The sequence below is a fragment of the Castor canadensis genome, chromosome 15 (assembly GCF_047511655.1).
Source record: "Castor canadensis chromosome 15, mCasCan1.hap1v2, whole genome shotgun sequence".
Taxonomy (NCBI): domain Eukaryota; kingdom Metazoa; phylum Chordata; class Mammalia; order Rodentia; family Castoridae; genus Castor; species Castor canadensis.
In genome coordinates this window covers 95,164,585-95,191,294 of record NC_133400.1, presented here as the reverse complement: position 1 = coordinate 95,191,294, position 26,710 = coordinate 95,164,585, and the positions used below count along the sequence as shown (strand labels likewise).

Sequence of the window (26,710 nt, the reverse complement as noted above, 5' to 3'; positions counted from 1 at the left end):
AGTTATCTGCACACAGGACTCGTGCATCCCCCAAAATTACCAATAATCCGTACACTTGCAGCAAAATGTGAACAAATATATTCAGATATATTTGAAAGAATTAAAAAAACATTTCACAAAACATTCGTTGCCATAGGAATTGTTTTGAGCAAGAAATGCCCACATCAAAATTTAAACATCGTTCAAAGTGCAATTATCTGTACTGAGTCAATGCGGCAGAGCACGTAAACAGTCAGATCCACTTCCCTGTAGGAGTCACCTCCTTCCTTGGATGGATGGAAGCCGTCTGTCCCAGACACTTCTCCAGGGTACCAATTAAGAAACGGCTATTTCAGAGCAACAAAAATAAAAGCTTTTATTTGTTCATTTGAATATAAAACAGACGTTATCACAGATGTACAAAGCGTACTGGTGGTTGAACATACAAGAGGTTGCTGTCCTTTGCACATAAAAATTTTGTTTGAAACTGTGATTGGTTGAGTACATGGATCTCTCTAACCAGTCACCACACTCTGAAATAACGCTGCTAACATTCAACTGATAAAAGGGACTGTTTTCCCTTGGGTAAAGTGTCAAGCAGGATTAAATATATATAATAAACAAGCACCATGAGGAATCTGCTCCTGTTTGATTAGGTCTGTGTTTCAATGGTCACTGTGTACCCTCTTTTTGTGCAAGTTGATTACACGGTTTTGGCTGACTTCAAAAGCACAAGGTCACAAGACAAACATTTTTTTTTTTTTACATTCTCATGAATGATTTATCTACAGTACAATTTCTAATACAGAACGACCCTTCTTTATTGCTGAAACAGGTGGTACTTGTGTCTTTTTTTTTTCTTGCACAACCAAACTTCGATCCCAGTCCACCAACTCTTTTGAACCTAAATTCTTAATGTCAGAGAAGACAGGATGCAGAAGAGACCTGTTAACTGCTTTCACAACTGTACTGCAGTGTTTGCCTTCCTTGGATGTAAAGTTGATATGGTGAAAGTCAAAATTATATCTGAAGTGACGTCTAAAATTTGTTTTGCTTCCCGACATCACCTGAACCTCAGGTTTTCCCACACGCTGCAATTGTTTCATTCAGAGGATCTGATCTGAAACCTACAACCTACTTCCTCTAAGCAAGGTGCGTGTGCATGTTAAAAATGTCTTTTTGTCTGACTGTGGTGGGGTTTTCCCTCGTAGGAAGCAGAAGACTGTAGGAATGTGTGTCTGAATCATGTATGGAAATACTCGTACACAGCAACGAGCAAACAATATTTTAAAAATTAAATGGTTTGCAGAGATGGAAGGAAGTTCCATATAAGCTGACAAATTTTCAAAAATGTGCCATTTAAATTTTTTTTAAAAACAATCAGCCTTGGATCTCAGAAGTCAAACAAAACTCTTTCAGCAAAGTGCTTACTGATGGCTGCATGGTGACAAAGGCAAGGCCACTGCCTACAATATAAGAAAGAAAGAATCTCAATTTTGCTCAGCAACAATCTTAGTCATGCATATCTAGTACCGAGAGCCACTGCAGGACCGTACCAGACAATTATAAAATCAATCCGGCTTACACGGCTGAGAGCGCCTTCTGGGTTGGACAGACAGGCCAATTCAATTCAGAAATGCACAGATGAGCTGTGCAGATCAAAAGGTGTGTGAGGCAGCCACAGAAACCGGGGAAGCGATCCATCCACACGCAGCAGGGGGACTCAGCGGGGGCCACCCTTGCTTAAGCCACAACTCTGCTAGGAGCCCCAGGGGTTGGGTTGGGGTCTGCTCGGGGCCCAGCTCAGGAACTCCAGAGACAGAGGTTCACAGAGTTGACTGCGTCTTCAGACCAGAAGACGTCACCTAGGTGAGTCTTCTCCCTGGACATTCAGTCCACTCACGTAGGGCCATCTGAAGGCAGATCAATAAAACTGGGTGCAAATGACCACAGAATAGCATTCTTTTCATACCAAGGAAACAAAAAAGGTGACACTAATAAAAATGCTTAAAAAACCCCAAAACAAAACCATTGTGCAACAAATTCTTGCGGCTAAGAACAGTGCTATTTGCCAACCTAGAGCCCCTTGTTGTCGCACGGCTGGCATAAACGCATTCTCTGTTGTCCCCCAGCAAAGGAAAAAATAGTGCACACTGAGCTTTAAATCCTGTCACCACCTTACAGATGGCAATAATTCCACTTGCTGGTCTCTGGGTCTGGAAGAAACTTTGAGACAGGGCGTCTGGCCATGTGTGATTGCTCGCAACGGCAAGGAGTGTGTGAATGCAGTGGGGAGCGCACCATGCAAGTGACGAGTTCTGCACTTAAACTTTAAAATCTCCTTTTTTTCATTAGTGAATTTATATTTCATATATATATATTTGTCGTGATACCATCCACGCAAGATAATACAACACTTTTTATATTAGCAAACATTACAAGACTTTAATATTCTTGAATGTTTTTCTCTTTTATACTTCTAAAGAGATCAAAATAAATTAAACATTTTGTACATAATTACATGTTGAGGAAGTTAACTTATTTTATCTTTTTTAGTTTAGTACAAAGATATTTGCAAGATAGTTGCCGAAATACACCTTATTTATAATTGCTTCTCGCTCTATGCTAACTTCAAAGGCCATAAGTGAGCCTCTGTTTCTTCAGCACATTTCTGACAAAGAAAGCTGCTAAAATCTAATTGCTACCTGGAAGGGTGCTGGTACCTCAACAAACTCTCCTAGAAGGGTGAGATCTAGCAATGGCTTAAGTTAGTAACAGATCAATGTCATTAAGATCCTGTGACACATTAAAACAGAGAAAACAATTCTTTGTCACACTACATAAATTGTTTAAAAGAACCCATCTGGAGGGCAGAATTTTTTTTAATTGCTATTTCGGCTTAACAAAATACCACATTTACGAAGAGAGCACTTATCTGATAATTAAAAAAAATAAAAGAAAAGAAGGAAAAGAAAGTTTTTGAAATGAGCTTTTCCAACGAACTGAAGGCAGTAATCCAAAGTCCTTCTGAGCAAAATTCAGCAGTAAATTCACATTCCATCTCCATGCCAGGGTGACTGCTCCGAGAAGTCCTCCTCCCCCCCAGCCCGCCGCACCAGGCTCTGTGCTGGCGAGTGTGGCCCGTGTGTCTGCACATTTCGGTGGACACTGAGAAAATGTTCACATTCCTAGAAAAGTCCGTGGAAGCCAGAGATGACACTACATGTTGTAGGCCACATAGATGGGATCGAGCTGGTCTGCCAGGAACCCGTCTCGCAAGTGCATCCGCTGCTTCTCCCCCCGGGAGTTGATGGGAATGACTCCAATGTCCACCACGACCACCACCCCCACAATCAGGTAGTGCTCCTCCAGGACCACATTGGTCACCAACGGAACCAGGTCCAAGGCTTCCTGTTCTGACCCGTCGAGCTCAACCACAACCACCAACAAATTTGTCCAGGTAAACACAGCACTAGAAGACAGTAAAGAAAACCATTATTTGGGAGTCTTTTATTTGGTGATGTTTTCTTTCCCAAAAGCTTCTGTTTGGTTCACTTCAGCTCTGCATGAGTGATCCTGACAATCTCTGGGGGCTGCTCATCCCTCCAAGTTCATCCCCTGTTTCTCACCAAGTGCTCCAAATCCTGGCAACAACACACCTGCTAGCATTTTCTACTGACTTCTCTGGCAGTGGTTTCTGCGAGCATTTCTCGAGCTTTGTGGGCTCCTGCTTCTAGTGCAGGGCTCCTTTGGTCCTCCTTAGAGGAGTCTGTGCTCCAGTTCTGCCTCTTCAATGCCCCCTGCAGGAGCAATCCCCCCAGTGGCATCTACCCTCAAAGCAGTCCTGTGCCTTTGCTTCCAATTCCCAGCCCTGTTTCTGCAGGGTGCACACATGAAGGCACCATCAGCCCACCCATCCCTGAATGTGCACTCTGTGCCCCAAAGGGTGGTGCATCCATTTCCCAGATTCAGTTATGGAATCTGGTCAGCCCATGTTAGCAGGGTGATGCCAGCAGAGGCTCCTGAAGCCCTGTGGTGTTTGGGATCATCCTGATGTGCCTGTGCCATAGCCCCAGGATAGGGATGTGCCTGAATTGATCTCAGAACATCTTCTGTGGAAGATGTAGAACAGAGCAACTGGCCCTTGTCCAGCTAAACAGCATCCCTAAGATGACCTGGTTGGTCACCTGTAGACACATGGGCATGATAAACTATTCTGTCTTTGAGTAGTAAGTGTGGAAGTGGTGACAATGCAGCAAGAGCTAACACACATGGGTTGGGGAGTGTTCTTTGTGGTATCTAATGCTGTGGCAGGAGGGACAACAGGGGACCCAACTGGTGGTAAACCTAGTGTTTACATTTTAATCTACATTAACCCTGGAATGTTGATTCTTAGACCTGGTTAAGGAGCCTGAAGGAGCCTGAAATTCACAGATCCTGGTACACAAGGTCTGCTTTGCTACAGGGGCCAGAAGGTTCTTGGGTAGAGTGGGCCACAGGTAGAACATGAGGTGGAAGGGGCCATGGGGAGAATAGGATAAGGCTCCAGAAGGTTCTCAGGTGGAGGGAGTCACCTAGAGAAGGGGATCAGACTTCAGAGCTGCTGGTATCTGTCATCACTTGCTTGATCAACAGTTCCTACTCCAGCTTGAGGCAAGATGCATTTTGAGAACGTCTCTACTGTTTTCTGTAAGCATGAGACCAAGACTACTAGACAAAAGTACATATTTTATTTCAGTATGGACACTATGAGTGCTAAAAAAAGGGTAAAAATGCAGAATGATTTCAACAGCTCTCTCCTAGGTTTCACAATGTGACCATTAACATCTCTAAGGGAGTAATCCCGAGGAGAAAGATCTCCAAGACATACTGCTGTTTAATTCCTGTAATTTGGCTCCTCTAACACTGAACTATTGCTCTACTTGGCCCTGGTGAGCCCATACTGTGAGTTGGTGACAGCAGGGATGATATATATCTCCCAGGCACTTTGGGTCTAATTTTACTGCAAGATTTAAAATTCATGGCATAGTCCCAACTGCCAGGAATTGACTCTGCCATCCACATTTGACAGAGTAGGTCAGGGTGAACTGAACACTTTGTTGTTGCCCTGGGTTTGCAAGGAAGCCACAGGGTGGGGGCTGTACATCATCTTCCCATTGGAACTTCCCCAGGGGCTGCATTGTTTTAACACTGCAATCCCAGCGATTGGAGATGAACAGATTTGGTTGGCTTGAATTTGGCAACAAGGAAAATGGTCCCAATTGATGATGTGGGATTTCTCAGTGTGAGGCAACCAACAGGGTGTGCTTGGGAGAGACATGCAGGGAAGGCTGGAAGAGGGACAGGAGGAGTGCTGGTAGGAAGGACAGAGCAGTATGTGCCTGAAGCTTCCAACATATGAATAAAACCCATTCATTCCCTCTTCCTTCATCCTGGCCCTCCATGTGAACAGGTGAGTGGAGACCCAGCTCTGCCCAGGTGAGGGACAAACTCAGGTCATCACAACAGTTAATGTCAGCACTGCTTAAACACAAGCCATAAGCCAGAAACCCAGAGAAGAGGGTCAGGGAGGCTCTTCAGCACAACATTATGCTGGAAACTACCTAGAAAATGCTGAAGGAGATGACAAAAGCCAATTAAAACTCTTTTCTTAAAAATACAAAATGGAATGCTGCAACTGATATTCACAATTACTTAGATGGAAAATAGGTAGGTCCTGTGCCATTTCTAGGCTGTTGTCTTGCTTGGGTTTCTGTTGTTCACTTCTGTCTTCTCTCTACACTGCAGGTAGAGGTGTTTTGTTTGGGAGCAGTGATGCTGGCAATGGGAGCCACAGGACGATTCATGGGTATGCGAACTGTATCTTATACACTGTGCCAAGAACTCAAGGTTCTGATTCAGTAAATGGTAATAAACTTAAGCCTCCTGCTGCAAGCCCCTTAACTAATAAAGAAGAATGATCTCAGAACCAAAGCAAAGAAACACTGCTAACCAGTGATTCCAGCGTGTGCTTCCCTGATGGTTTCTGGTCTGAGATTGAGATTTGTTTCATCAGGCTCTTTGCCAGAGAAGGAATGGGTTGAGGTGCCTGATATGCAAGCACTCATTCTTCTATCAGTTGAGTGAACGAACCTGTGACTAAAGGCCTTGTGGCTTTTCACTCAGCTAATGCTGAGCGCCATTAGCATGGCCTAACAGAATGTTCCAGCTCCCAGGCCACTCATGAACACTGGGAAGCCAGGAGCATGTGGCTGGGAGTCAAGAAGCATCTGCTTCCCTAGAAACATCAGGAACAAACTTAGCACTTGACAACAGCCTCATCCTCACCTGAGCCTCACCCAGGGCACTCCCTAGTAGGGAGTGTGCCAACCTCATAGCTTGGGCCTTGGTTTAATCTTCCTTTGTGAATGTCCCCAGGGAAGCCTGGCCCCTCCTCCCACTGCAGTTTTCCCATGGGCACAGTTCCCAACTTGACAGAATGAAAGATTTTCTGCCTCTATGCACATGCAAAACCTATTTCTCCGCCCCGCCATCATGTTTTCATAAATAAAATAAAAAGCCACACCTGGCTTCCTGGAGAACATTATGAAGATGTTTTCATGACAAGAAAAGTCTGTTACTTTTGAGGAATGTGGGATGCCTTAACCATGTGAGGATTGCCTTTTTTTTTGGAAATAGGGGATCTCCCTGTGTAGTCCAGGCTATCCTCAGCTTGGCAGCCCTCCTGCTTCAACCTCCCCAGTGCTGGGATTCCAGGCATGCACATCACACCTGGGAAGGATTCCTCTTTTATTGATATCAACGGTGAAGATGGAGGTTTATCCTAATTAGACACTCAGTCCCGCCCAAAGCTCTGCCTCATGCAAACCTCACGTCCCAATGCTGCACAAAGCCTGCTAACTCAGGTGCACACATGCCCGGTCCTTACTTACCATTCTGTGACACTTTTATGGGCTCTGATGACTGAGGTCTCGATGTCTATCGGGTGGTACCTCATTCCTCGTAGCTCCATGGCTTCATCCAGGGCCCCCACCACATAGAGGGCATCATGACGCTCTGTGGGGAGGAAACTGCTGTGTGAGCTTTACCCAGTGCTCATTAAGTGATCTGCCTGGTGTTTTGAAAGATTAAATCAGCCCCCAGCCTGACACAGAGATGCAAAGAAGAGACTGCTAATGCAGGGATAGCTGCTTCCCTTCCACCAGGGAAGCTTTGTGGAGGCTGCAGTGGGCTCAGGTGCTCCCAGGATGTCTGTTTCCCCACAGGCTGGACGTGCAACAGCCATGTTCCCTGTCTCTGATCCTGTCCTGTCTCGTCTCTAAAACGTGTCCAGTGGGGAGAAGTCAGTCTACTCCAGAATCCACCTTCCGCACACTGTCAGATACATGGTCACATCTTCACGGTAGTGGCCAAGGGACTGAGTTAGCTCCAGGTAGCCCTTCACAGCCCAAGCTGTGTGGGTTGGCACCCATTCACCAGTCCTCAAAGAGACACAGGACACAGCACAGCCAAAATCCACTCAGTTCTGTCTACTTTAATGAGCCCTTCACTGCATCAATCCCATGTGTAAAGTAGGAGGAGAAGCATGACAGAAGATTTTCAAGAATGAAGATTTCCTCTGCCCAGGTAGCCACAAAATTTACTCTTTTCTTCTTTTCTTGGTGATACTGGGGTTTGAACTCGGCCTCTCACTTGCTGGCAGGAGTTCTACCACTTAAGCCACATCCCCAGCCCTTTTGGCTTCAGTTATTTTTCGGATGGAGTCTTACACTCTTATACCTTTTTGCTTGAGGACCTCTGACCATGATCCTCCCACTTATGCCTCCTGTGTAGCTGGGACTGCAGCATGTCATATCACACCTGCTGCAATTTTACTTCTATCCTTCATGCAAGCCTTGGGACAAGGGCAATGAAAAGGTAATCAGGTCTTTCCTTAAATATAAGGAAATACACCCTTCACTTTTAATTGGGTGGTAAGTATATCAGGGTAAACATGAATGAAATGACTGGCCTATAGAATAACACCAGAACATAAATCTTTTCTAATCCAAGCCAGATGAGCAAAGAAAGATGGAGACATTTACTTGTTGGCTTCTGCTCACTACAGATCTCATCTCCTCCCCCAGAGCAGCAGATCCACATTGCCTTTCAGGAACCAGAGAGGTGAAGACAGCTACCATGTTCTGCTGTCCCTGCTACCTGGGGCCGAGCAGAATGGGACCATCCTGGCCTTCCTTTTGTGGTATAAATTGTTGAACGCAGCTCTTCACAGGAACTCCATGCTCAAATAAACCAGTCTGTGATGCCCACAATGCAAGTGTTATGCCAGAATATTCTCGTTCGTTCCACTAAATGAGCCCCTGCCAGGCTGGGTTAGTGTAGAAGGGTAGACAGGTGAAATGAGGAAGATCTGCAATGCCTAGAAACTCATCTGCCCAGGGTTTTGGTCAGGCAGAATCTCACCAAGAATCTGCAATAGTCCTGGTGAAATGTCCCATCTCTATTTTTAGCAGAACTGAGTAGGTGAGAAAGGGCTTGACTCAGCAAAGAAGGGAATACACAAGCATGTGGTTGTGGGTTTTGTTTTTGTTTCTTTTTTATCATGCTGGGGATGATACCATGCCCAGGCCTCATGCATGCTAGACAAGGGGCACACTTTCACATCTTGACTTCATGTGTCTACTTTAAAGAGCCCTTCTGTTCTGGCTCTCTCAGCCTGGCTCTCCATAGAGGGGCACAAGCATCCAGTAGCAATTGTTCACTGGGCCAGGCCCTGAGCTCTGGGAGTACAGACAGAGCTGTCCATCAGGGCAGAGAGCCTTGGGAGTGTCCCCTTCAGGAAAAGGGCAGACGTGGCCCTGCCAGGGGCAGCACGCATATCCCTGAAGCAGCTTGCCAGCTGGTCTCAGATGGGCACGGGTGGCAGTAGACTGCCCTTGGTGTTGGCTTAAAGAGTCAGGGGTGCTCTGTCATGGGAAGTGCTGGGGCCTGGGCTTAGCAATGGGCTCCTCTCTGACTTTATACCTGCTCTCAGTTCCCAGGAGGACTGGGTACAGGGCACATCAGCTTCTGTATTGCACCTTCCTCCCTTTCAAGCTCAGCTGTTTCTAGGTGGGTTAAAGCAAGTGCATGCATTGCCTGTTCTGGTTCCTTCAGACCTCAGATTTCCTTCAGAGTTGAACAAACCTGACCTCTGTTCAGTGCACAGTGTACATCAGCTAGGACTCACCTCCATTTGCATCCGTGAGTTCAGTTCTCCGCAGGAAACCCAAGTAGCCTGTTCGGGCCCAGATGGTCTGGGTGTCACCAAAACTCAACCGAGAGTTGAAGTGATCCGACTGGAGGGATTCATCTCCATAAATGGTAAAATAACCACTGGCGTTGTGGGCGCTGTGGACCCAGATCTGTGAATGGAATGACAGGGAGTAGAACTGCTTGACTGGCAATTAGGGGAATGGTTAAGAAAGACCCACATACTGACTGAAAGTGAGGTCCGTGTAGACCATGTAGAACCACGGGAAAGACAGAAGAAACAGTTGGGCCAATGAAATTCCAATGTCACTCACGCAGCTTTGTGTGTACAACAGGACCTGAGTCAGGGTCTTTCAGACTCCGGGGGAGGGCAGGAAGAAGTTAAAGCAAAGACAGTCAGGGACTGACTGTTTTTATTATTTTATTTACACTTGAAGTCAGAAACTCTGTCCTGTTTACCACTCTATCTCTAGTGCCTGGCAAAGAGCAAGCACTCAATAAATACCTGCTGAACATACGAGAAAAAGTAAAAACAGAGAAATAAGGCCTATCATTGACTGGGAGTAATACTCACTGTTTTCTCTCCTTAATACAAAAAAATTTCTGGTAAAGAGAGTGGAATCCTATTCAGCCTTTAAAAAGAAGGAAATCCTGCCATTTGTAACAGCATGGATGAGCCTGACATAGAGTAAGTCAGAGAACGACAAGCACTGCTTGATCTCACTGAGCTCACAGAATCAGAGTGTCAAACAGCTGTTACTGGTGGCTGAGGGCAGGGGGAAAAATGGGACAATGTTGGCTGAAGACAATAATTGGCTTTTGGCTGTGATGTACATAACTTCTGGTGATCGTTGTTTACTTAAAACTTGCTAACAGAGCTTAAAGGTTCTCACCACGTACACAAAAAGGTGGTTAAATCTGAGGCAATGGGTATGTTTAATTTGACTGTGGCAATCACTTCACAAATCATAGTATATCAAAGCATCAGACATTCCACTGTATACCTTAATCTGTGTACTTTATTTGTCAAAATAGTTCAGTCAAGCTGGAGTAAAAGAGATGCCTTTCCAATAAGGAAATCAACTTACTGATGTCACCAGCCCTGGTCACCATCAGAGTGGAGACAGCTTTGTCTGCAGCCATATTTTGGGCCCAGCATGCAGTGCTCAGGCCAACACGGAGGCCACCAGCCAGCAGGGTAGCCCCTTGGGGCCCCTCTCTAGGTGCCCTGAGAAAGGGGGCTCTATCTACAGTTTCATCTCTCAAATGCATTTAAAGGAAACCACTAAGTAAGAACTGTACTTTATCCACTCAGTTCTGATATTTGCATATGATTATGAGATTCGAGCAAAGATCAATATGTAGTCCAAAAAGAAAAGGACCTGGGAAGTGAGCAATGGTTAGGGCTCACTTGTGAGGCACATGTCTACCCTCGCGCCACATGGAAGAGTGTTCCTGGGTGTATTGCTACAGTCCTAGTGCTGGGGACATGGCTGGGGAAAGATGCAGGTATAAGTGCAGCAAAGATGTCCTCAGCAGGGCAGTAAGGGCCTCCTCCTGGGGCAGGTGGCACCTGTGGCCTTAGGTGGGGTAAAAGGAGGGAAGAAAAATGTGTGGCACCACACAGGGAGGCTGGAACTCAGGCCAGGTCCTCTCCTGGCACCCTTTAGTTCCTGAGTAGAAGCAGCAGGCTCATCAGTGGACAGAATGGAGAGAAAGGACAAGGTGTGATACATGGCCTCTCGGTGGTGTGCTCCAGCATGGTCCAGCAGTACCAGGTCCAATCTGAGGTCAGTGGCCAGGACCTTGGACAGAGGCTGGCAGCATGGTGAGGTGTTTCTCTCCAGCCACAGCCAGCTAGCAGCTTGTGGGCAAAGCATTGGGCAGGTGAGGACTGAGCAGGGCTGGGCTCCAACACAAACAAGAAGTGAAGGTAAAAAGCGCCTTGGTTGGCTTTGCAATCAGAAACAAACACATAACAGCCATTTTTCTATTCTGTCAACCACTGGTGATTGCTGACATAACTCTAGGGGTGGCATTGCTCCCTCTGCAGATTTCTCTGTCATTTTCCTGATGAAGGACTTCTCAGAAATGAGGCTAACACAAGGAAAGAAGTATAGGAGCTGAGAAATAAGGAAACACAGTCCACATACATTTAACTTTCTGACCTTTCTGAATTCTCTGAAGAGAACCTACTGTACTTCCTTAAGGAAAGGTCACTTTGTAATTCTGAACTTTCAGGGGACTGTTAAGGTGATAAAGCTTACCTGCAGCTACCTCCCAGCCTGGCACGACTACCCTGATGGAAACAGTGTGGGCTGCAGTAAGGTCATGTGTCATGGAGAAAAGGATACAGAACCGTGAGGTCAGGGGCTTGGTCTGGAAGGGCATATCTTACCAAGGACACCCTGTGACTCACCTCACCAAGGTGTGAATCCCCCAGTGGTCCTTTTGTTTCTGGATTGGCAATGATGATCCGAACCCCAGGAAGAATCTGTTTGGGAGAGGAGACAACTCTTAACAATGGCTAGAAAGACAGGTGGGTATCAGATACACACTGACTGCAAGCTTGTTTTATGTCAAATGCCCATTTCCTTCTGAAAGATCACTTAGAAAGTAGATGGTATTAAGTCTGAAGTGTGTACCATTACAAAAGTGCATTCTCACTGTCATCATACAACAGTGACATATCCTGGGCTAAAGGGAACTTGGAATAAAGATTCTCATTGTCATTCACATCTCAAAGCTGAAAAAAAAAATCTGATGAACATCATTTAAAATGAAATTTTGAAAAAAAAAAAAAACCCTACCATAAGTGATGTAACATTTAACACCATCTGACACTTGCAAAATAGGGATTTTCAGTTATCCCATGAATACTGATATGAAATGCAACATAGCACACAGGAAGGAAGGGTGTTGCCTATGGCTGTCCTGAGCTCAGGGAGTACAGGGAGAAGTGTTCAGAAGTGTGCATGGACCAAATGATTTTGGCAAAATGACTCAGTAGAGGGCTGCCTTTGTGGTGGTCAAATGAAAGGCTAAGTTGCCTCCTAGCCCAGGCTGCTGGCTCTTACTGGAATATGTTTAACTAACATTCCTATCTTCACTGTGCTTTCTACTAAGCCACTGGGGACTCCCTTCCTGTGAGTGAACACCATTTATCATAATGGACCTTGACTTTAAGTGCCTCACTGGACACTCAGCTTAGCAATGCTCCAAATTCCACCAATACAGCATACCCAAGGACTCAAAAGTCCATTCTTGAAGTCTTGAATATAGCCCACTTCAGATCAGCTAATTTAATGTTATAGAGCTGAGAGAAGGCAAGGCATTCTGTGACAACAATACACAATCCTCTGGTACAGTTTGGCTGTGCCTGAAGGCTGGCTGTTCTGGTCTCTGTAGCTAACAGGCTGCCGGATGGAGTCAGCATGGTGGTGAGCACTTTGCTACTGTGAGAAATCTAGCTTGCAATCATGAAGACCTTCTGAAGGGTCCAATATATGTAAGATGCTCTTAGAACTGTAAGTGGAAAAGGAATCTGACATTTGGGGCCAAGAGGTGAGGTTGGAGGTGGGGGGCTTCATTTAGGTTTAAATATATCCTCGCTGGCTTACTCTATGAAAAACATAACTAATTTGGCAGAAGCTATTAGTTACTCCCTGATAACCAATCCTCACTGGCTTCCACAGCAGCATAGCCTAGATTTTAGGTACACCATTAGCTATTCAGAATCAACATAATAGTTTACAACATTCCTTTTAACCAGGTGTCAACAAGTGGCTAAGTTCTGAATGGTATTTACAGACAGCTTGAGAACTTTCCTTATGGCTTTAAGTTTTGTCTCATCCTCTTTTTCTGTTTCTCCTCCCACTTGCCGGAAGGTGGAAATGATGGTTGGAGCTGGAGTGGCAATATGAGGCCCTGAGGTGCCCTTGGGAACCACACAGAGTCAGAGCATCTTGTGAATTCATGAAGTAACAGATACCTATTTCCCAGATTTTACATTAAAAAAATCCAACTCATTTAAAACATTGTTATTTTGAGTTTCTGTACTCATGGCCAACCAATCCTGATACACTACCTCCAAGAAAGCTTTTTTGGGGGTGTGGTGGGTAACAAGACCTGTATAAAACGCACTTCTTGAAGTTGCACAGTCCATATGCTCTGACTCACACAGATGAGGTGCCCTTCTGTGACACTTACTTTTCCTGACTCCATCAGAGGGAGACTATGAGGCGATCCTCTTTCTACCAACCGAACTCTGCAAAAGGAAACAGACACATCAATGAACACCCTGAATATACACATTTCTGCACCCCTGCCTCCTTCTGTTACCTTGAGCACACAGGCATGGGCCCAGCAGGCTGTTATGGCATGTTAATTCTGAGCATCACCCAAGGCCATGGTAGAAATACCAGAGTTGTGAGAACATAGCAATAAAGGCCACAGAGAAGGTGATGAAGTCACATTTGCCACACCTCAAAATGATTGGGAAGATGACTGTGCACTTAGTACCCAGTGTCAACCTGGAAGTAACAGGAAGGGCAAGAAGGCAGACTGAATGACACCCTTGAAGGACCCATTCACTCCTGTAGTTCTCTGCCTGGATGTAGGCTAACACACTGGGGAAGGCAGAGCCCGAAGTGTACAGCAGCCCAGAATCTACTCACTAAAGAAAGGTATCCAAGCCAAGTGAACAGACAGCAAAACCTCTTTCCAGTGGAGAAACCAGTTTAGTTTAAAACACTTAGTCTTAAAAACCACCCAGGACACTGCTGTTGACCACAAGCAGAGTGAGCTCAGATGTTCTCTGTGCCACTGTTCTTCATGGTTTGTGGTCTTCACTATTGACTTTCCATTTCCAGCAGGTGACTAGAGGACTATGATGCATTTTGTTCATCTACCAGGAGATCTTTACTTAAAGAAAATAGGACAGCAGGCTCAAGTGCTTGAGGACTACATAACATGGGGCAGGTCTGCCTTGCATCGGGAAAGGGACAGCTGTGAGCAGGAGGTGTGGGGCTCAGGGCAATGTTAGGTCCCAAGAGGCCTTGCCTCTCTCTCCTGTTCCCTCACTCCATCCTCATCCTCATGCTCCCCCAGAGATATCTTGTGCATGAATGACCCATCCCTATGCACTGAGCACAGTCATCTTCCTCTCCAACTGACAGGTACAGCTGCAGGGAAAGGAGAGACTGCAGAGAGAGGATGGACCAAAAAGAAAACCCAGAATGCCATGGAGTCCAAGTACCAGATCCTCTGCTGAGCTCTGAGAAGGCAATAGGCCCAGGTATGGGCACCTGTGAGCGGGCACCTGCGCCTTGCACTTTAGCCTCTGGCCCTGCAGAGCAGTATGGAATACAGTATCACGTGGACAGTCCTTCAGGTGCCACTAAGCCACAGAGGGGCAGGTGGGGCCTGGTGGCCAGTGCAGTGAACATGCGCTGGCATCTCCAGTTGCTCTTGCTGGGCCAGGGCTTTTTACAGCTTGAACACCATTTCCCTTTGGCTGTGGCACCTCTATTTCAGGCCCTCAGAACCCCCTGCCAGGCATGGGGATGGAAGCAAGCAGCAGCTCTGCCAGCTATCATTACTAGATGACTTCATACCAGTGTCACTCAAGAGACAGGGCTACTTGAGATGAAAAAACAGGCAGGTACCCTTGTACCCCGAGAATCAAAGTCCCAGGTATGCAGTAGTCACAGAATTTCCTCCTGGTCCTTTGGGTTTCTGCTGTGGCCTTGCCCAGCCTCTATGGGGAGGGGAGGGAAACAGAGAAGCTGAGGCTCTCCTGGCCACATGAATGCTGGCCAGTGTCCTGCCCTTCATTCCCTCCTGCTGCCTTCAGATCCTATTTTCATTCCTGTCCTTCCCCGTGTTAACCCTCAGCATCAAAGAAAGGGAGATGAAATCTCGGCAGATAATTGTGTCTGAAAGGTGGAAAACAGGAAGATATCTTGTCAAACATTCCTTTTCTGGCAGTATGAGAACAACGGGTTGTGCTGGAATGAAAATAGCTAAAGGTCCTGTTTGCAAAGGCTATAGGAAAAGTTCCTCACCTATGTCCCAAACAAAAAATCCACAAACCAGCTGGGTATAGTGGTACACACCTATAATCCTAGCTACTTGGAAGGTGGAGGAAGGAGGACAGTGGTTTGAGGCTAGCCAAGGGAAATATGTGAGGCTGTATCTCACACATAGGTGGTAAAGTGCCTGGCTAGCAAGTGCGAAGCTCGGAGTTCAAGACCTAGTACTACCAAAAAAAAAAAAAAAAAAAACAAAAAAACCAAATCAATAAGGGCAAAAGATCTATCTCCTGAAAGCATGAGGACATACATGTAACCCTCATGGCAAAGGCTCATTTCCTTGGTATGTGGAGAACTTGCAGAACAAATGCAAACAAGGTGAAAAGCCATCACTGTCAACAGAAGAAGCATCCAGAACAGTGTAAGGTGAGCCCTGAATTAAGGCCCAGGGTAACCTGTGCTCAGTGCTGACTTCCTCAGCTAGCATCACCAGGTTGTTGGGGAAATCACATGATTTGTGAACACCAAGTGTCTGCACTGGGCCTCACCCAGGAGTTATAGAAGGAAGGGGTTGTCAATAAAACCTGCTCAGCTAGATCCAGTTTGTAAGGTTACCCTAAAGCTACCAGAACAGTGACAGGGGACTTAATAGAGGGTGGCAAAGGCTTCATGTTGCCTCCTGAGCCAGAATGAGGCAGAGAAGGGCTTCTGTGGAAAGAGAAGCAGAGACTTGAAAGCCAAGCATGCATTCATTGTCTGGCCTGGCTGACTCTGTCCATCTATGACAAGCACGAGCTGAGTTTCTGAGCAGGATGGAATGAAGCAGATGGTAGCTTGCAATCACACCACTACTGTGCTGAGCTGACATCTAACGGAGGTCATTTTTTGTGACAGGGCACCTGACTCTCAGGTCACACTGCAGAGTCTGTTGCAAACAATCCAGGAGTCAAATTTAACCTGTCAGATCTGGAACAGGATTGTTGCTGAATTGGTTCTGGGAGGTCAGCTGACCTCATCCCCAGGCTGAAGTCAAGCCCTTGGGGGTTCCACATGGAGACCGCAATTCCACTGTGAGTTGTGGAAGTATCAGCTTCTGCCTGGTTGCTGTCTTGTCCCTTATTCTGTATCAACTAAGTACCAATCCTGGTCTTGGGGAAAAACTGCTTTTATCCATCACAGGCTGTTATGTGAACTTGAAGTTGAAGTTTGTCACTAGAAAAGGAGAGGGAAATTTGAGATGCGAGAGATTTGGCTTTAATTATGCAATCTGTGCTCTGTGGAACTACTCTCAAATTGACTGGAGCTCAGCAAGGTGCCAGGTTGGGAGTGATGTCCAGTAAGGTGAAGCCCTAAGGGGCTGTCAGCGCCACCCTTGGTGGGGAAGAGCCTGGTCCTCCCAAGAGGCCCATCTGTGGCGTGTTTCCTCTAATACCACAGATGTCCCCAGGGCTGGGTGGAAGGTACTGCTCAGACACTGAGGTTTTCCATTACCTGTCTGGGTAGAGCCCAGGGCTAACCTTCCCTCCAGTCCTGCAGGATGGTGTAAAGCCACAGCAATAAGCCTTTCTTTATCCATTGGAGATTGTCAGTGAAGTGGGAGGGAGCCCGATCTGAGCCCGTGCAAAGAAGGGCATGCACATCCACCTGCTCCCAAGGCCCCTGCCCCTCGCTGCCCCACACACTGCTGGGGACAGCATCCATCAAAATACTGACTCTGGAGACTTGCTGATAACTGAGATGCAAACTCAGATATGCCCAGTAGAAGAGTGATGATATGGCTCTGTTGCCACTACAATCTCTTCAGAGTGGCAAAGCCAGGTCCACTGAACACAGGGAGTTAGAGCACCCTGATGCAGACAGTCAAGAGAAGGCAAGGGAGCCCTACCCCTGCCACCTGCCCTTGCCACTGTCAGCACTGTCCAGCCCTGATGGTCACTCATCACTTGGAGGATAAGCATCCTTTGTGCTTAACTTCAACAACCAGTGACTGGACCAAATATGGACTTTGCTGACGCAGTCTTCACTGCCAACCATGGGCATCACACAGGGGAGAAGGGCAGGCAGAACCCAGAACAGTCCATTTGTGCAAAGTGAACTGCTGGTGCATTCCTACCTTGGGTTCCATCAGCTCCCTACTTTCTGATATTGACCACTCCTTTAGGTCTTACCTCAAATGGGCCAACTTGAAAAAACATTCTGGATTTGATACATTTATGACCATTATGCTTTTATAAAATTTCCATTTGAGAATCCAAAATTACAGAAAACTTGGAAGAATGGAAACAATAAAAAGAACATTTGTGATGTTTCTCATCCAAATTCACCTGCCACTCAGATTTTATCCCACTCATCATTTCAACTCACTCTCTTTCCCCTCTCCTCTTACAACATGCACATGCCCACACGAATGCAGGCACACACACATAAGCGCACACTTTTTCTTGAACATTCTGAGGTAAGCGGACATCATTCGTGTGTATTTTCTAAGGGTAGGGATATCCTCTTGCATGATCACATTGAATGCAGCCTCTACTCTAGTTTTGTCCACTAACCCAAGGTCCCTTACAGAACCCCCTGCCTGCAGAGTACATGTGTGATGAGTCTACCATCCTGTTTCGCATTTAGTTGTCATTTCCTCGTGTATGTGTGGGGACTAGATTTAGTCTAGAGACAGGGGGAATACATAATCTCATTATACGATGCAGAAACACTTTCCATGGCAACCTGCTACAAATGCAGACTGCCAGAACCCCGATGCTGGGGCTCCAAGAATAAAACAGGTATAAAAATGAAAGTTATAAAACCGAGCAGAAATGGTTAAGAAACCAACTTGATCTCTGGCTTCCACAATGGTGAATTACATGTGACCTGTCTCTCCTGTGCCTACCTGTGCTCACTTACTCTGGTTTTCTCTCTCTCTCCTTTCTTCAGGAAACTGCACAGCATACTGACAAGTTAACCCTCCCCAGGTTACTGCAGTGGTAAGTGGGCAGGTACCTTGATGCTCCTAGTGAATGTACCATTGAGTAATTAATTCTTATGGCAGACTCTAACAGAGCTAAAGTGAGACAACCCTCCATCCCCATATATTTTTATAGGAACAGTCACAAGGAAGCAGCAGGGCCAAGGTTTTTAGTAGTCCTCCCATTTCACTGCCTTTCAGCTGCTGACCTTGAGCCAGCCGAGTGTCCCACCCTCTCTAAGGTGCTGTGGGACAGGAGAGGTGAGACCTCTGTGGGCAAGGTGGTCAGTCACTTCACCACCCCATCACCCACCCAGAGCTCCCAGTACCAGTTTCTTCCAGTGCCCAGCATATCACAGTGCCTCTTCTTAGTCCTTACAGGTACCTGGAAAGACTGGTTTTACTGTGCCCATTATAAAACAGGGAAACTGAGGCCCCAGTGACAAGTGACTTGACCCAGGACCAGAGACAGGGAGGAGATACGGACTCTGGCACTGTTTTATCCCATGCCTTTCCACCACAGTAGGTAAAGCATAAGACACCTTTAACGCTGGTTGAGACACATAAATGATAAGGGTGGAGAAATAAAAGCAGGATAACCTTTTGCCTTGGGAACATGTAGGGGGCTTCAAAGATGACATGGTGTTTGAGCTGAGTGTGGCAGAACAAGAACTTCAGCAGGATATAGGGACAGCCCCTGCAGGATGAGCTGTGTGTGGGAATGGCAGGGTGTCAGGAGGCAGTGCTGTACTCATCAGGTAAGGCAGAGACAAAGAAAGAAGAAGAGTCCAACCTCGTGGTGGGGAGCGAGGAACTCTGCTTGGATGAGTGGGACAAGAGCAACTCTGTAGCCAACAGACCCATCAAAGAGGTCAGAAAGTGAGACCCTTATAATTACACATGGTCCTCAAAATAAGTGCAAATAAGTTGAGAGAGATCAGGGAGGCAGAAGAAGCATTTCTCAGCCTGGAGAGGGGCCACAGGATGGGGAGATGCTGTGGCAGAGGAGGGAGAGCAGGTCCATCTCTGGAGAAACTGGATAGAGGCCGTAGGTAACGCTGTTAAGCAGAACGTTGCTTGTTTATTCAAAGTTGATGGTGGAAGAAGAGGAAGAAATGGCATGCCACATGAAGATACTCTGGTGCCCCGGCTCTCCTCTGACAGAGAGAGAACTATGGGCATCAGTCCGGGGGACCTCATGGTGACCATGCCAAAGAACAAAAGCGAGCACGAGGTGCAGTGCTGCCAAAGGCTGCTGACACCAGGCCTGGACGGCGCACTGTGTCTGAGTCGCCCATGCAGATTGCTGAGAGCGTCAATTACAACATGCACATGGCCAATGGCATCATCCTGTGTTAGGTTCATGATGTGTGACTGCACAGCACTTCCCAGCTCACAAGGCTCTTGCACACCTACTTCAGATGGTTTTTTATAATGAGCAAGCAGCCTGGTCAGGGAAAAGTACCACTACAGACTACTTTACAAAGGAGGACAAAACTACTGAGTTGGCCAAGGTCAAAGAATCAGCCAGTCATGAAGGAGGCCCATCCAAGGACACAGTCCTGCTTATCTTTGCAGCACAATGATTCTGACCCGAGGCTGACTTTTTGCCACCTTATCACCCTGTACTCTGTTGCCTCTCATTTCCTTGCACTTACCCCAAATCATGCCCTGTCTCACCATACAGATTTGCCCCATGGAAGACAAAGGATAGATTAAAAGAAATTGGTATAAGGTAGATCCTGAGATGTTCTGTCCGTTTTCCAAAAGATCCTTAAATCCCAACTTTCCACCTTCTCCGATTACCAAGATACTCCTAACACAAGAATAGATTTACGTGCCAAAGGTCATCAGTTTTTATCCATATTACATTACAATATTTGCTCTCTATGAGGCACAGGCCACACACAGAGCTGCATAAATGTTAACACGAGTACTGTTTGATGGGCTACTATTCACAACTTGAGAAAGTTATTCAATTATAACATTGTTTTCCAAATAATTTTTATAGGGAAGACAGAAGATTTTCTCTAAAGCCTAGAAGTTGCCATTTGGAAAACTGTGTCTCTGGAAAAAAGCTACTTAAACTCCCTAAAACAAAGTTCCTGAACTCTGGAAATGCTATACACTAAACTCTGTTACACTGCAGCTGGGCATTGTAGGGGAAAGAACTTGGGGACAGTTGTTTTGTATTTGGTGGTAGTTGGGGTTTAATGAAGAGCCTCATTAGGCTCATTAGCACGTGTTAGGCAGGTGCTCTACTACTTGAGACAATTCACCAGCCTGGGGCGCAGTCATTTGTTTGATCCTTGTGAGGGCCTTCAGCCACATGGTCTCTAATATGCTAAGACTCTAGAACTGCAGAACAAGTAGATTTTTTTGCAAAGGAGGGTCTAACACAGGGCTACGAGGCCACCTTGGTAACCTACAAATGTGACCTGGTACATATACACAGTTTCTCAGCCTTGGCACTACTGACATTTTGTCACTTGTGCTGTGTACTGAAGGATGTTTGACAGCATCCTCAGCCTCCACCAACTATAGGACAGAAATACTGCTCCAAACTGTCAATCAAAAGTGCCTCCACATGTGGCCAGATGGGGGCACATGCAACCTGCTGAGAACTCCTGATGGTTGAGGGAGTGGTGACTGCCCAGGCCTGCCAGGCCAGATTCCAGGCCTCTTCTCAACCTGTACAACCTGCCCCAACTGCTTCACCAGCACAGGAGCCAGTACTTCCTGTCCCTCAACAGCCTGCTCCAGCTGCCCACTCAGGCAGCCAGAGCTGGGTCCTGTCGCCCACCTCCTGACCACACAACTGCTCTGGCTCTGTCCACAGACCATACTATGGCATACCCACAGTGCTGGTAGTGAGTGCATAAGAAAATGGGGTAACGTGCATACGCAACACGTCCATTGAGAACCTGCAAACAACTATGGAAGATGTAGTTGTATGTCAAGGTCCCCACATCACATACACAGTGCCTGGATATCTGCACCACCGCCAGACATGACACAACCAGTTTCAATGGGGAGCATCTGGGTAAAAACAGAAAAATCCTTTCTTCTCTCTTGGGCTTTTTAATAGGTCTCCTTTAAAAGGTAATTTTGTCTTGTTTGTCCCCTCCTTCTGTGAGAAGTCCTTATAAACACTTGCTAATAACACCATTTTCTGTCTGGCTAAGGGGTTGCTTAGGAAGCTGCCCAGAAAAGGAAACTTGGCTTCTATGTTATCTGTTCTGGCAACTCTTTACAAAAAGTTTCAATTCTTGTAAAGACATGCAGGGAGAATATTGATATTTTATGAACTGTAGAATGGCACCTGACCAAAATGGCTAGGGAAAAAAAACCAAATGCCTCCCTCTGGTTACCCTGGCAGGCCAAGCAACTCTGGTCACGTGATTGGTCAAGTGCCAACTTGCCCAATCCTGCCATTTTGTTCACAAGATACTGGCATGCTGCTGCTCTTCCTTTTCCTGCATGGGAACCTGTGTGCTGGACAACCAATGAGAGGGAAGGAAACAATGAAAAGAGAACCCACCAGCGTACCATACCTGTCGTGTCTCAGGGCTCTCATGTCAACATAGACGGTGGTTGGGTCAGGTCCTGATGTCCCCTGCAACCAATGACACTGTGGTTAAGCCAGATTTGCATAGAAGAAAAGTGGGGTCTGTGTTCTCTACTAGCTGGCAAGCATTTGTTTAGTTAAAAAAAAAATAGTCTGGGGAAAAAACACACACATACCTCCCAAGTTACCTGTTAACTTCCATTTTGAAAACCTAAAGTTCCACAGGTACAACTTGTGAGGCTAACAGTGGACTTCCACCCAGCCTACCAGTCATATGTATATGAATGAGAAAGAGACATGCCAAATAAAAGGCTGAAACAGAAAAAGATTGGGTGGCAAGAGCAGGTTGTCAAGGACAGGAAGCATCCCTTGCTGAGAAATTCTTACTGCATGCATCTAGAAAGGTGTATTTTTAGAGCTCTGGATACTGAAGCAGCCACGCGACATGCAATGCCTGCTCGAGGAGAAGATCTGAGAGAGAATGATTTTGTTCTTTTAGTTCTACATGTGCCTTGACTCTCCAGCCTCCGGAGGCTATTTTTGTCCACGACATTGGTGAGTGAGGCTGCGTGTTTATCTGACTCAATTCAGAAGAACTTTGTGGTCTGAGGTCTCTGACCTTACATAACACAACAGTCCATAAATCTGATCATGGCACCATAAATTCCTTCAAAAATATGCTGGGTTGACTTCCAACCAGCCTATCTCTGCCCACATATGAGCAGTATTACTGAGGCGACCCTGCTAGACCAACATTTTACTTATATTTCTTGTGAAGAACACGATACCTTGGTTGGAAAAATATGGAACCTGTAACAAACCTGTTCCACCCAAAAGAGGGGGGAAGCCCTTCAGAATTTATTTAAAGTACTACACTAACATTCTTTAGGTGAGAATCTCACCTTGGCACTAAAGGCATGTTTAAGTGTAAGAATAAAAATAAAGACAACTTCATAAAAACATGCTATGCCACTCAGTAATCCTGATCATTGGTATCTTACCACAAAGATCAGCACAAACAAATCAACCTTAGGTGATGCATACGGTGACAGTACAATGCAAAGAAGGTTCTTTCTAACGTATGGCTACTCAGTGAAGCAGTGTTGCAGACTAGCATTGAGTGAAGAACAGGTTTGATGTTCTGAGTAATGCAAAACACATAACCATAGGTGGTCAATTAAAAAAAAAACTTAAAAAAAAAAGCAAATAAGAAAACAGGTCATGAATAGTGGAAAATGACAGAAAATGGAGATGATCCTGAACTGGCAAGGACCACATTGATCACATCCAATGGAAAAAAAGCATCTGTCACACATGTGAAACATGTGACAAGACCTGAACAGTGACATCACGCTGGGTAGCCAGCACCTCTGGCCATGGGGTCTATAGACCCTTGGTCAATCTCTTTACTCAACTCCCAGTCTGTCCCACTGCTGGAAGTGGCAGGTGGGAGCTAAATAGGTACAGAGGCACTGGTGTGACAAACAGAAAAGTACCCTACCTGCTCGGCCAGTGTCCACAGCCTGTGGGGCTATAGCAGCAAGAGGGTGGGAATAAGAAGAAAGGAGAGAACACCAGACCAACAGAAACCATAAATGAACAACACACAGACACAAAAACAACACAACCCAACAATTAAAAATGGGATGAGAAGAGGGAGGGGTGGGAGGGAATGCGGAAAGCAGGAAACAAAGCAAAAAAGATCAAAAACAATGTCAGATATGGAAATTGTTAAAATTAATCATTGTGCCACTAATGGTTAAAAAAAATTAAAGATGTCAACGTATCTGAAGAACGACAGAAGAGGGTGACGGATAACTAACTGTGGACATGCAGACCTGAGAATTTTGAAATCCACACGGCCAATGGTATTACTGAACAGTGTGGTTTTATGGCGCTTGTTTCCAGTTTCGTTTCTTTTTGAGGGGAGGTGAAAAGTCTAAGTTTTATTGGTTAAATCCATTTACTACTCCATTTAAATGGTTTCAAGTTTCTGATTGTGATGTGAGGGAAAGTCTGAAAGTTTTTAACCTTGAAGATTAGAGTACCTAGTCCTATTCAACCACCAGATTAGGTAAAAGAAAAGATGCCACAGTGCACCTGCTGTATGAGGGAACCAAACACTGGGTTCTTACACAGTGCAGCTCAGCAGCCTGGGGAGGAATTTCCACTCTGGTGAGAATCTGTGTCACCATCACAGCTGCTGTTCCTTAGACAGGGACATAACATACCAACTTCCCTCTTTCCTATTATCTTCAGGGTTTGCCACCTCCCTGCTGTCCATATGATCTACATCAAAGAAAGCAAGTAGGGCAGACTCTCTGACTGCAATGTGGTTTTCTCTACCCTTCTTGGGAATCTTTTCCAAATAGTCCCAGGAAAGCACAAAACATGGAAGATTTTTTCCTCGACACTTGGATGGATGCACAATTGTTCCTTTTATGTCTGAACTCCCACCAACCTACACCTGTACAAGGACAAATCCATCTACGAGGCAGACAGCAGCACATAAAGGGGCATTTTCAACTGGCTGTCTTCTCTTTGGGCTGCAATGTGCTACACACAAAGCTAGATGGAAAAACTGCCAGCACTCAAAATGAACTCGAGTAAACAAGCAATGGTTCCAGATTTTTAAAACATTCTGACTCCGTACTTCTGCCATTTAATTCCTTATTGTGATCATGGCTACTGTTACCACTCAGCATCTTTACCCTGAAAAAATAGAGGCAGGACATGAAGAAAGGAAGAGTTTGGGTTAGTAACAGTGTGCATACTCTGAAGGTGCACTGGACTGTTACTGGATATGTTCAAGTTGGATGCAGTGACTAAATAATCTCCTTCAAGTTTCAGTTGGGAAAAAAATCAATGTTCTCTCAACTTCATCCTCATTCACAAATTGTGTCATAATGGCTTCAGGTAGAATCTCAGAAAAAAATGTGTGTGATTGGGACCCCGTCTTCTATCTTGTACACTTGTGGACAACCCAGTGACAGAAACTCTGTAGCTCCAGGCACTAACAGAGCAGAGGACCCGGAAGCACAGTGAGTTCAAATAGAGGTTTCCCAATTTCAAAAGCTCTAAGGTTCAAAGTTTGCAATTCAAGATATATATATTAAGGATTATAAGTCAGAGAAAATGTTTACACAGCTGAATAATGCCAAGACAGTATTCCTTAAATAGAGTTCCCTAATGCACATAAGTCTTTTCTTGCAGTGCTGGTGATTGAACCTGGGGCTCTGCAGTAGACAAGCACTGTACCACTGAGCTACATTTTCAGCCCTTGGTTTTTTGAGATGATCCTCCTGCTTCTGTGGGAGGGATTACAGGTATGTGTCCATATTCCTGGCATAAGTCTTTAAAAACCATCAAATACTTATAAAAAGAATCAGCAAAAAGACAAAGTTATCCATTCCAACTAAAGCTTATTCAGAAACAAAGATAAAGGGCTTTTGAAATTGCAAGCTACATTAATCAGAAAAGGAAATTCACTTTAAAATCCAGTTGTATGATTAAAATGTTACATATACTAAAGGTCATTTCTCACAGATATAAAAGTATATCAGGCACTGCTTAATGAACAAATGAATTTTATTAAATTTCTGTAGTGGGGATGGAACCCAGGGCCTCACGCATGCTGGGCAAGAGCTCTACCACTGAGCTATGCCTCCAGACTCTAGATAAATTCTATTTAAGTCTCAATTGAAGCTATATAGACTCACCTCCCAAAAGATCAGCACAGAAAACCAAAAGCAGCACTTAACAATTCAGCAAATCTGTGGTTTTACTATCTGGCAATTAGTGATTAGCACAGTCCAGTCGTAAGGCATAGGACTGAAGTAGGTAGAAATGTGTAGCAAAAGGAATGGTAGCTCCAAGGGCTCACAGAGTGCTTACCCAAATATCTGAGGAGCCTAGGAAAAACCATTGGGTCTCTGCATGAAATTCCCTTCTCAGATGAAAAAGGAAATGGCTACAAAGTTTGACTACTACTCTGTACTCCTATTGCCAAAAGAATTGTTTATTCACATGAAAACACAGGGGTTATAGAAATGCTACAGCCTAATTAAGAGTTTTCATACTGTACTCTGAGTGATCATTTCAATCTACTATGTGTTTGCCCCAAACCTTGTAATGAACATCTCTTAATCCTAGAAACAGGATGCCTAAGTACAGCCCTGTGTTACCCCCTCTCTTGCTAGAGCCAACCAGTCTCTTTTGATCTTTTCTAACCCCTTTGTCTTCACCCTCATGGCTTCCTAGGTTAGAAAGTGCTAGCAGGTTAGTTCCTGCCACTTCTAACTCGCCTTTCGGAACAGCACAAGTCAGCGCTTGTTTGTAGAAGTCCTGAGAAGGCCAACTATGCCTGTTACAAAGCATGCAGCATGGCTGGACAATGTCACCATCTGCCTCTCCTGTGAGTGGGAAGGGATGCAAGGACAAGTCTATGCCTATCCCAGGACCGTTTTCCATCTCCTCAAATGCTGGCAATAACACGTGGCAAGGAGTGGACCACTCAATGTATATTTATAAAGTGCATGAGGAAGCGACCGACACTTGACTTTGGTGGTTTGAAGGGGAGAATTGTTGAGGTGTGAAATTCCATTATGAGCACTATTAAACAAAACTTCATTAAAGACGTGAGTAGAGCAGAAGACTGAGGTGGTCTCTCTCTCAAGGATGAGGATGCCCTTTCTTAAGATGCTCATTTCCTCGCTTGATGCACCATCCTGAGGCTGCAAGTCTCAGTACTCCCAACACAGTAACGCCCATGCCTAGGCCACCCACTGGTGACATCAGTTCTTATGAAAACACATGTGATGTGCCTATCATGTGCAAAATCCTGTGGCAGCCAGATGATGTGGCGGAAGAGAGATATTTGTAAGTAGGTAGAAGAGACTATGAGCAGACGATTTGATT

General features: G+C 45.5%; 1 protein-coding gene across 8 annotated transcripts in view; it reads right to left on the bottom strand.

Annotated features, from left to right (window-relative positions):
- Positions 1-329: 329 nt before the first annotated feature.
- The window catches only part of Dip2c (disco interacting protein 2 homolog C), a 386,747-nt gene continuing 360,366 nt past the window's right edge, over positions 330-26,710 (bottom strand). For 4 of the 8 annotated variants that reach the window (XM_020160915.2, XM_020160917.2, XM_074056765.1 and 1 more), the window contains 7 exons: positions 23,295-23,324; positions 21,780-21,841; positions 13,441-13,498; positions 11,651-11,725; positions 9,209-9,383; positions 6,912-7,035; positions 330-3,451 (listed from right to left, as the gene is read on the bottom strand). In XM_020160915.2, the coding sequence (XP_020016504.1) occupies positions 3,199-3,451; positions 6,912-7,035; positions 9,209-9,383; positions 11,651-11,725; positions 13,441-13,498; positions 21,780-21,841; positions 23,295-23,324 (777 nt within the window). In that variant the 3' untranslated portion in view covers positions 330-3,198. The remainder of the gene's footprint in view (positions 3,452-6,911; positions 7,036-9,208; positions 9,384-11,650; positions 11,726-13,440; positions 13,499-21,779; positions 21,842-23,294; positions 23,325-26,710) is intronic. The other 4 variants (XM_020160916.2, XM_020160919.2, XM_074056764.1 and 1 more) reach the window with 1 other exon arrangement.